This window comes from Chenopodium album, chromosome 18 (assembly GCF_948465745.1).
Source record: "Chenopodium album chromosome 18, dcCheAlbu1.1, whole genome shotgun sequence".
In the NCBI taxonomy this organism is placed as follows: Eukaryota; Viridiplantae; Streptophyta; class Magnoliopsida; order Caryophyllales; family Amaranthaceae; genus Chenopodium; species Chenopodium album.
In genome coordinates this window covers 49,754,754-49,766,540 of record NC_137851.1, presented here as the reverse complement: position 1 = coordinate 49,766,540, position 11,787 = coordinate 49,754,754, and the positions used below count along the sequence as shown (strand labels likewise).

General features: G+C 34.8%; 1 protein-coding gene and 1 long non-coding RNA gene across 2 annotated transcripts; both read left to right on the top strand.

Annotated features, from left to right (window-relative positions):
- Window positions 1-632: 632 nt before the first annotated feature.
- LOC145592313 (uncharacterized) lies at window positions 633-4,524 on the top strand. The gene is made up of 7 exons (XM_081648756.1): window positions 633-1,025; window positions 2,066-2,150; window positions 3,269-3,344; window positions 3,835-3,899; window positions 3,988-4,032; window positions 4,110-4,210; window positions 4,322-4,524. Exons 3-7 carry the CDS (start codon window positions 3,333-3,335, stop codon window positions 4,522-4,524), a joined length of 426 nt encoding a protein of 141 aa, XP_081504882.1. The 5' UTR covers window positions 633-1,025; window positions 2,066-2,150; window positions 3,269-3,332.
- Window positions 4,525-5,302: 778 nt separating this feature from the next.
- On the top strand, window positions 5,303-6,017 carry LOC145591401 (uncharacterized). Its single transcript, XR_014102305.1, has 3 exons — window positions 5,303-5,364; window positions 5,438-5,511; window positions 5,601-6,017. It is a non-coding gene; the product is annotated as an uncharacterized LOC145591401 (long non-coding RNA).
- The last annotated feature ends 5,770 nt before the right edge of the window (window positions 6,018-11,787 follow it).

The following is an 11,787-nucleotide window of genomic DNA, read 5'->3' as shown; positions in this document are numbered from 1 at the left end:
CACCTTAAAACCGTCAGCTGCCTCTCCTACCACCCTTGAAACCCTAGGCGCTAGGGTTTCAAGGGTGGGGGAGGGCTGGCCGATGGGTTTTACGGGGAGGGAGAAGAGTTTTCAGGGTTTTTCTTGCTAAGGGAGGTTTTCGAGGGAGGAATGAGCCGTGTTGGGGCCAGCGAGGGGCGGGTGAGGGGTGAGGGAGGGCGACGGGGGGTTTGGTGGCTGGAAAAGGTGGAAAATTAATGAAATGTGTGGTGGTTGAGGTGGTGGGATTGTTTCCCTTTGTTTTTAAAACAAACAACAAAGTAAAAATAAGGTATTTTCATTCCATTCTCTTTGTTCATTCCATTCTAATTACTCTGTGCGAACCAAACGGCCCCTTATAATGCTATAAAGGCAAGGGATGAGAAATCTGTGGATCCCTTGAAACCGAGAGAGAAACTCACTCTCGTAAAAAGTCAATATGCAATTTGAGTGATTTGACAATCTTAAGCTCTTAAGTTCTTAACCCAAACTAGAAAACACATTGAACTCTTGACCCTTGCGGTAGAAGCTATCGAAATACATTGCGCGGCCAAAACCCCAAATTTCAAACCTCCTTCCCGCCAATTCATTCCTCCCAATTTCATCTTCTTCCTCTTTCTCCTTCTCTCTCCTCAAACACTGCAAAACCAGAAAAAAAAATGGAAGCATCAACCCACCAAATTCCAGAAAACCCTAGAAATGTCTACCACATTGGAGGAATCCCAGTTGAATTCCCTTACAAACCGTACGGGTCGCAGCTTGCATTCATGGGTCGGGTCATCTCTACGCTTGATCGAGCTCAAAGGGAAGGACATTGCCATGCTCTCCTTGAGTCTCCTACTGGTACTGGCAAGTCTCTCTCTCTCTCCTCTGCTCTGCTCTCGCTTGGCAGCTTCATCGCGGCAAAAACCCCATTTTTCAGCAGCAACAGTCTAAGCCTGATTCTAGGGCTTCTTCTGACCCTCTTAATCATGGCGGCGGCTTCGTCGTTGATTCTCAGCTTTCCGGTTTGTTTTCCCACTGAAATTGTGCTTTTTTGTGTTTGTTCTTTCTTTTGATTCTAGGGTTTTGATTTTTAATTTTACCCATTTTGATTTGAATACTTTGGTGGGGTTAGGGTTTAGGAAATTTATTTATGGTAGTAGGGATTGTGGGTTTGAGGGCGAAATGCTGAAAATTTAGATGTAAATTTAACAGTATTCATAATACTATTGGTAACCAATTTTCTCGAGATCTTTGGGTTTTGTTTGTTTATTCAGTTATTAATGGTCTGAAATCCGTCCTTCACTCCTTTAGTTCGATTCGAAGAAGTTTGGTGTTGTGGATTTTGGAAGTTTAAGTTAGCGTTTGTGGTTTTGGGGGTGAACTGTTCAATATCTGCAAGTAAATTTAGTATCACAGAATCATTGATTGTCTCTATCCTGTTCTATTAGGAAGTTTATGACAGCTAAGAACTATTTGTTGATCTCGAGCTTCAAAATTCAATTGATGCGGATAGAAAAAAAGCTAGTGGCAAAAGCAAAATTATTAAGAGTGAAGGTTATGGCCTTATGAGTAATGAACAAAATCTATATGCGAATCAAAGTTATGGGTTTTTATTTATGATGTTGATGTTGAAATTTCATGGAAGGGCTTAGGGAAACTTTTTTGTTTTTTTTAGCATCCGACCATCAATTTCTAACAATGAAGCTGCTAGGTGGGAAGCATACAATGGAAACATGAGCAAAAATAACTGAGCTTTATTGTCAAATGAAGTTCTCTTAAAAGTGGAATCTATATATACCTTATAATATGTACGTACATTAAACCTTGTTGTTAAGTGATTATAGAGGTGGATACTCTTGAAATTTTTTAGTTGTTTAGGTTACGACAATTTATGTTCTCACTTCTGCTAGTGGTGAAGATTGCCCTTATAGACACGTTAATGAATATGAATTGATTATTGGATGCTTGAATCGTGATGATATGTTTAAATTTCCTAAAGAGTGTTTCTGCCTATTATATGTTTATAACATGTCTGTAAAGAGTTGATCAATTTTTTCTCCAGAGACTTCAACACCGGAGACAGCTCCACCTGCAACAAATGCTACGAGTCAAATCAAGAAATCAGTGCCCACCATATATTATGCCTCGTAAGTGCGGAGTTCATGTTCTTTGCGATCTTTTTCACCCAGTCAATTATTTCTCGTTTTCTGCTCATAAACCACCAGTTGGGTTTTAGCATTATTTAGTAAAGAAAGTTCTATATTTCTATATCATATTAGGGAACCCTCAATTGATTTTGAATGCACACCTTGCTTCTCAAAATGACTAGACATGTTTGACTTTTTTGGTCAGATCTTGTCAACCCAGACAGCTATTTTTGACCATAATTGTATTTGCCGTTTGAAATTAATATTGTATGTTATTAGGGGTTCATTTTCCTGTCTCTCCTTAACATTTACAATATATTTGGCATGCAATTTTACAAAGTGTACATACTTTTTGCTGGAGCAGAGGCCTCATAGCCTAAAGAAGCTATAGAAAATTTTTCTATATGCCTGCAGGCAAGTTCTGTTCTTAGAGAATAAAATGATAACACATATAGAATAATACCAGCTTGAAACGGCTGCATCATATTGCAAAAGTGAGTCAATTCTGAGAAACTGGACATTTTTTTCGGTTTTCCTGACCAATTAGTTTTTTGTATATAACATGCGCATAGTGACTGTGAAGAGGAGATGATGTGGTGAAATGTTGTGATGGTGATCTTGTGTAGTATGTGGTTGGAGCTATTACCCGTATATATTCTAAAGGTTTTCTCTCTTGTGATTTGCTATGGAACATTGTTAGCATCTTTATTGGCAAAGGCAGCAGGGGCATTTAAGGTTTATTCAATTGGGGAGATTGAGGAATTGTATTTATTTGTTATTTGTCTTTTGGCATCTCAGAGTACACAGTCCTTTTCTGTAAGCTTTTTCTTGATTGATCAATATAATTATTTTCTCTTAAATGAAAAAACAGAAAATATCATGAAGAGGAATGGATGAAGACCACATATATGATTTTATTGATAAAAGTGGAAGGTGCCTATGGCAGATTTCTCACTTTTCTGTTTGCTTTGAAATTTCAAAAATGAATAAATATACCCAACTTTATAGGGAGATGTATTATGTATTTATGAACTTTAAATTTGGATGGATGAATCAAATTATAAATTTTTTGCCCAAGTGATGTGTGCTGATTATCAATTTATCTGTAACTTTGTTAGGAGAACTCATTCTCAAATTACACAAGTTATCCGTGAATATCGGAAGACAACTTACAGGGCCCCTATGGCTGTTTTGGTAAGTCTTACAATTTTCAAGTTTGTGCTGGCAACTCATACTAAAATTTATTTATTTTTAATCTATTATGGCTGAGATACCAAATACTGAACTCTGAATTGGCTAAAAACGCTTCTCTTTGGTTTCCTATGTCGTGGTGTCTATCTTGACATCTAATGCACTTGCCCATTTTGTAGATAAAAAGTAAATTTTTTTTGAGAGCATGCCACTTTGTTAATGTGTAACTTGAAGACTTGATGGAAAATATCATGATACCATATTTTCAATGTGTTTATTTGGTTTAATGGTTGTTGTGTATGCTTCGTCCTCAGCAATTGGATTCCAGGTTTTTTATATTGATTTTGTACAGTAGGGATGATGGTAGGATTGGTAGGCCTGGTTAAATGGTTGTGGTTCTTTATCATATGATGTACCTAGCTACACAGAACAAATGCATGCTCATATTGTGGAGAATGTGTAAACCTTTTCCTTACTTTTCATGTTTTTCCAGGCATCTAGGAAGCATTATTGCACTAATGAAAAGATACGTAATGGAGACAACCTAGACAAGGAATGGTGAAATTTCGTTAACCCAAAATACGCAGGTTAATTCTATATTCTTTCATTAATTCCTTCCCCTAACAAGATATGCATTTTTGTTCAGCAAGTTACTTCTTGAGAACAAAGAAGCTGGGTGTCCACAGTTCAAGTAAGTGATTTTCATAGTCTCGTGTAGATGTTCTTCACAATTTCAGTTCTTCATGTCTGTGCTCTTTGTCTGTGCAGAAATGCTCATAGAGTTAAAAGTCATCCATCTCTCCAGAAAGGTGGTTGTCATGAGGCTCATGATATTGAAGATCTTGTCAAAATTGGAAAAACAGTAAAAGGTTATTTAGCTTATTCTGTGTTTCAGCTTTTCATTTTTACCCTTGCAGTCTGTAGTCTATATTCCTGGAATTTTCTCTGGAAATTGAGAACAAATGTCTTACCGTTTGCAGGTTGCTCATATTTTGCGTCGCGTTCATTGGCTGGTGATGCACATATCGTTTTTTGCCAGTATAGTTATATTACCAATCCAATTATCCGAAGAGCAATGGAAATTGACATCAAGGGAGCTACTCTTGTTCTTGATGAAGCCCAGTATGCTTATAACTCTCAACTTAACTGCTTCGTCTCTTTCCCATTGCATTTACAATCATGATTTCTTGATAGGATTCTGTACTATAGTCTTTTTTATGCTGGTAAAAAACTAAAAATACCAAATAATACAGCCTTGCCTCTATATGTGTAATATATTGTTTTGTTTAATGCTTCAATCACCAGTTAAAAATACAAGCTTTTATTGTCATATTTAAAGGAATCTAGCTTTTAAAATTATTATTTTCTTGATATCTGGCTTCATGTCTTATTCATATATTTCCCCCAGTTCCTGAAAGGCAAATAACCAGTTATCAGTTTGAGTTGATCATGTCTCTGAAGCCATATTTAATTCTATATTAAGCCTGAAATTTTGTGGCTGGTAACTTAAAACAATTATGACGTTGTACAACAATTCACGTAGTTCCGTATTTCCATTAATTTAATAATGGTTTTAATTTTGTTTCAGTGATTGGTTTGGGTATGCTTCTGACATTAAATTCAATTGAAATTCCTTTGATGATACAATTATATCCTGTGTTTTGTTGTCATTAGGCCACAAAGCTGGCTTTATTTGAAATGAACGAAGAATTGCAGGATTATGATTTCATAAGTACTTGATAATTATGATTTTGGGTTTATTTATGTCATTATAAAGGTGTTCATCTTGGGAATATTACTTGTAGTTGTTTTAATGGTGGTCTGACCTAGCTAAAATGTTAAAGGATAGTGTCCATAGTGATGCTTCTGTGTGATTCCATAGGATCAGTTTATATATTGTCACCAGTATCGTTAGTTTTATAGAGAAACCTCTGAACTTATCACTTATTGAAACTTGACAGTAATATAGAGGACATATCTCGAGAAGCTGGTAGTGTGGATGTTGATGAAGATGCTTTGCATAGTAAGTGAATCTCTTACAGTATACTGCTCTTATCATTATCATCTGTTACTAATGCTCGCATACTTTATAAAAGAATTGCAGGTGGAGCTAGGTCAGCTCTGTGGAGGTGACGCACTGACATACCAGCCTCTCTATGAAATGGTCCAGGTGATTGTTGCTTTTAAACATATAAATCCATATTATTGGATTGTTTGATTAATTTTTCTCTAATCAATTATGATGGCTGAGACTTGTAGGATGTTTTAAGCTGGATGGAGCGCCGAAAAGGGGCCTTAGAAAAGCGTGATTTTCAGCGCTATGTCTCATGGTGTGTAAATTCTTCTCTTTACCTCCACCAAAGGTTAAAGAAGAAAAGAAGACAACTTATGTGATTCAGTTCTCGATTATTTTGATTTATATATCTGGTTTACATCAGTGTATAAAAAGGGTGCCTAGGCTCACCTACCTGAGGCACATTTGAGTCAATATATTTTTAATGTTTATAGAGTGGTGTGTCTCACTTCAAGAAGCACCTAAGGAGATGTGCCTAGGCGCAGCAGGATCTCTATCGCTTTAGTGCGCCTTGAGCTTTTTTATACATTGGATTTATGGTTTACACTAGACTATAAACATGCCTTTTCCTACCATGTGCGATTTTTTCTATCTATGTATTTTTTTTTTTGATAAGTGATTGTGACCACGCAAATCAAATTAGCTACCAATCATATTTAATTGTTTGCATTGTACTCATATTGTAAATCATTCTTTTACTTTCTCATTTATAACATTTTCAAAATGCTATGAAAGCTGAATGTGACAATTGGTTATGTGTACCCCCTACCCACAACAAGGGCGGGTCATAAGGAGCTACCTTAAACGCCATAGCTTGTATTTAATCTTTGCCATCTAACATTAAATTTTTTTTTTGCTCTAACTCATATCCTAAGCTCTTGTACAAATGCACTATTATTTTTAACATTATCATGCATATAAGGAGCTGGGTGTTTTAACTAGTCATAAGTAATCCTAATCTATTACAAAGAAAGAACCTCTTCACTTTTATCTCAAATACTAAAGTAGGCTATTTGACTAGTGTACGTATCCATAAACACATTTGCCCCTTTCTAAAATAATCTACTACATTAAAGTCTAAACAAATGGAGGGATTAAACGAGGAAGAGGGAGACCAAAGATGACTTGGTTGGAAGGAGTGAGGAAGGATATGAAGTGCATGGATTTACGTGAGGATGAAGTTTTGGATCGTAAGGGATGGAGGAGAAAGATTTATGTTGATGACTACACGGAATAATCAAATTTGGTTCATGTTAGCCGACCCCACTTTTGGGATTAAGGCTTTGATTGATTGATTGATTGATTGATTAAAGTCTAAACAATCAATTATTTTAGGGGCTTGTCTGAGGATACTTATAACCATCTTGGAAAGGGAAGAGGGGCTTACTTTTAAAACATCCAAAATAGTAAAGAGGTAATTTATTTTTGAGATAGTGAGATTTACTCTGCCTATTAAACTATGCTTCCATTGTATTTCAACTGCAGTTGGACAGGAGATAAGGCTTTAAAGGAGCTCCAAGAGGCTAGCATATCACAACAGTGCTTCCCAATCTTGCAAGAGTGTGCTGCTAAGGTCCATATCTATACTGATAAGTTAGCTCTTGATAACCAAGCTGCTGCTTTGCTAACGTGTACAATCCATTTGTTAAGGCTATCAAAGCTGCTTCAGACACCGAGTCAGGGTTAGCTCATTTAAGTGGCATGTCAGCAGTAGCATTGGAAGGTACTTACTTTTGAAAGTGCTTCTGCTTTACTGATCAGATTCTGTCTAACTCTAACACAATATGTTTTCATTATTGTAGGCCTTTTCTGCTCTCTTAATTATTTTTTTCAGCAAAATGGGCTTCACATAAATGACTTCCAACTTGCTGTACAATGCATCTTCAAAAAAGACACTGGTGAGATTTCTAGATGCTGGTTTGTAACATGCAATGTCGATAAGTGAAGGAAATTGTTGTCATGCAGGAGGAGACCTTGTATATGGTGGACTTGCATTGCAGTTCTCTGGTTTTGTTGGTTAAATAACATTGACATGCTGATTTCCTTAACCCTCAAAGATTTTGAAGGCACAACTTAATGTCTGTAGGAATTACTTGTGATGCAAATTTTAGTGGTAGCATCAAACAATAGGCTTCAAGCTACCCTTGACTTTAGAATTCAATTTATTCTGTTTCTTTATATTTATTATTTTTATGTGGTCATGTATGTGTCTTTGAAGTGTGATACTATCCCACAAGTTCGATGGATTTCACCCTATCATTTGATATTTTGCTGGCAAGCTATCTTCTTTTTCTGAAGCATTGAACCTAACCCCCTCTTCTAGCTAGGATGGTGGGTGTAGGCTTGTAAGTCTGAGGTTAAGGATTTCAAAGTATTCAAAAATTTGAACTAAGGTCTACAAATATCGAGTTAATTCGTTTTATTCTTTAACATTTCAACTAAGTGAATTCTTGATGTCTTCTTAAATTGTTAGCTTCATTCCATCTTATGAATTTGAGCATCCTTAAGTCCTCAACAAGGAAAAAAGAATAAATTGTGCCCTTGAACATATTCTTTTCTTTTTAATGTTGACCTAAAAAATGGAACATCAGAATAAGGATGGTGTTTTTGCTCTATGTAATGTCTGAAATCAGGAACTCACTTCAATTTAAGATGAAATATAATAAAATACATTGCCAACACATCTCCAAATTTGAGAGGCGACACTATCCCAAGGACTTTCTTTCACTACAATATCCTGAATCCTGTCTTCCTGCAAATCACCGTCCTCATTTATATTGCTTTTCTAATAAAAATTTTTCCACTACCTGGTGTGATGATCACCATCAGCACTTCACATCTCAGTGCAGTGGAACTTGGTGAAATAAGCTCTTTTAGAATCAATCTTGAACCACCTGCTAGAGGTTCGTATGTGGACATAACTGCTCTTACAGCTTCCAACCAGTGATTACTTGCTATCTGGCTGAAAAAGGTGGTGTAGAAGGAGGGGAAGAATCAAAAAAGAAAGATGGACATAAATCGTGAACCAACTCATTTTGTATTTCCCACCTTATGGAAAAATATAGGAGATTAGGCAATAAACTCATGAATCTTGATACTCTGAAATTAATTAATTTTTTTTATCTAAATTTGCTTTTTTTTTTTTTTTTTTTTTTTTGGCAACTCTGTAATATGAAAATTAAAAATGAAAATACTTGTACATATATATTTTTTTTGTTTTTTTTTTTTTTTTGCAATTTTGAGGTATTATTTGTGAGATGTAAAATATACCAAAGATGCAAATAATATGAAACGGAGGTACAACATTAAAAAACCACCACCATCCCACCACTAGCCAACCAACCCTCCCCTTTCCTCTCCCTGTTTGAGCAACCGCGCCTAAATTCCCCCACTCTCATAGACCAACCTCCATCGCTAGCCAAACCCTCCCTTTCCCCCTTACTCCCGCTGCAACCACTCACCCCTCTCTAAACCCTAGCCCTGACAACCCTCCCCCCTCTCTTCAACCATCACGAAACAACCCTCCTCTCTTTCCCACACCCTAAAATGGCGAGGGAAAGGGAGGTGGGTCGTTTTGGCCATTGAGGTGTGGGAGCATGTAACTTTACTTACTAGTAGCTGGTTCATTCTCCATCTGGTTGTGGAATAGGACTTTTGTAGAAGAATGTTGATGATGCTTCAAAATTATTATTTTTTTTAATAAAAAAAAGGTTGTGATGAATGTGAAAAATTAATTGATTTATTCACTAGGCTTCATTTCTAAAGGAAGAAGTAGAATTGGAAGTTTAGAATAAGCTATGGTGTTTCGTTTCTCATTGAAAATTTTATAGTTGTCCACTGGTCATTTGAGTATATATATATATGAGTACATAATGTTTTAATAATTTTACAACTCATGATCGAGATAATTTTTCTCCAAGATAGTAATAAATTATATTTCTTTATTTTGGTATAAAATAGTATTATCAACATTTTTTATTTATTTATCCAAGTTTTAGTTTTAGTGATGTGTAATTTTTTATTTATATTTTATAATTTCTCAATTTTCACTACAAGAAAACAACATATTTTCGACAGAATAATTCCGTCAAAATACCCTGAATTGCGATCGATTTAAAGGTTTAGGGGGCTATTTTGGATCTATGGGACCAATTTGAGGTCAGAATTGACAAAAAATGATCGGAAATGCCTCGTTTTGCGTGTTTAAAAATACCTCGATTTGCGTGAACACGCAAAATGAGGCATTTTCGATCTTTTTTTGTCAATTCTGACCTCAAATTGGTCCCATAGATCCAAAATAGCCCCCTAAACCTATGAATAGCATGTTTTGCGCACGAAATTTGAAGAATTTTTTTTTAAACCGTTAGATTTAACGGTTTTCTTGACGTTAGGTGGTAAAAAAGAATTATTAGAATTTTTTTTGGTGGTAAAATAAAAGTTTTAAAAGTTTTGGTGGTAAAAAACAATTTTTTGATTTTTTTTTTGTGGTAAAAGTCAAAATTTCCTTAAAAAAAAAACATATTAACAATTATCACTTTAGCAAAAAAAAAAAAAAAAAAAAAAAAAAAGAATAAAAATCTTAACATAATTTGTGACGTATGGACTTTTTTTTTAGGAAAGACATATTATTTACTACATGTCTACATACGTTTATTACAACAAGATTACTCCCTCTGTGTTTTTTTAAGTGTTACACTTCCCATTTCCGGCCGTGTTTTTTTAAGTAATACACTTCCTTTTTTTGGCAAAAAACTACATTAAAATATTATATCTCTCTCCTCTCATGGTCCCCACTCAAACCTGCAACTACTTTTTTATTATATCTTTCCTCTCACATTCATTACTTTTCAATAAACTATTAACCCCACTATCTTTCTTTTACAATTTTTTAATACTCCAACTACCCCACTTACCTCTTATTTTATTTAATTCAATTAAATTGCCTAAAACTATGTGCTGGCCAAAGTGTAACACTTAAAAAAACACGGAGGGAGTATATATTATTAACTTATTTTCTTGATTTTTTTTTAAAAAAAATTACATAATAGAAGTAGCTTAAATAATGAAATGCGAATATTTTTTTGACATTAAATGCGAATATCAAATTAACAAATACTCTTGAATAATTTATGATTAAAATTTCAATCAATTGATACTCCATGGATACTTCAATAAAATTTACCAAGAACAACATATGTTGATTATTCTTGGTGTTACTTTTCCTGTCACTTTGTTGTCCTTTAGCATTCAATTAATATGAATACAACATACGAAAGTCAAAAAAATATAATATAGTGTTAATTTTAAAAATAATTAATTAAAAATTACCGAGTATGTCACGGGATCTAACCAATTGGACAAAATTAAGGACAAAAATAATTGTTACAATAATTGATATTGAAGCAAATAGATGACATTTAAAATTTATTTGATACTTGCTCGAATAACTTAGTATTTCACTAGTGTATAAGTATCAGAATGGGTTATTTCTAATTTTTTTTTAAAAAATAATATTAATAGCATCTCATTTACTTCTTGCTTGTTTATCATGGCTCGCTTATAAAAATAGGGCATTTATGTTACTATAGCTCCTTTGAAGCTTGAGCGCGAATTAAATGAGATGCTCGGATGTTAAGCTCGAATGACAAAAAAAGCCTAAACGAGCAAGCTAAAATTAAAGTTTGGTTAATTAAGAGGCTCGAGGTCATGTGTTTTTTTGTGAAGCCTAGCTTGAACAACTAGTACTTGGCTCGACATGTCTCCTTAACATCCTTATGTCAAAAGAACAACAATAGACCAATAGTCTGCCTCCCTCCATACCATAACACCATAGCTATTCATTAATCGACCTCAAGCAATAATATTAGGTTATAATCCGTTGTAGTACCACCGCATTCCAAACGCTAGCCTATGCCAAACCAATTATAAAAACCTGCTAGCAATACCAAGTGATGCGCGTAGCGTGCCAACTAGTCTCCAAAAGGGTAACATTAAATCACCAACTCTAAGAGCGAATCTGCTATACTGCCAACATTCTCCTTTTATAAGCTAGGTAAGTCCTTTTTTTAAAAGTTTATTCCGATTCAGTTCAACTTAAAAGAACGAAGTTTTAATCACAAAAAAAATATTACGGCCATCATTTAAATAGGTCTCAAAAATGTATTGTATAATACGAGTACAGAGTACTAGTAAATGTAGTCCTAGAACGTTACTATATCAGTTTGCAATTGACCAAGGGTTATTTGATCGATGTGCCAATTCATCATTTGCTAAGAAATTTATTACTTCTCTGTACTGAAAGGAAGGAAACCGAGCAAGTACATGTACAATGTAACACATAAATTATTATTATTAAAATAAACTCTTGACATG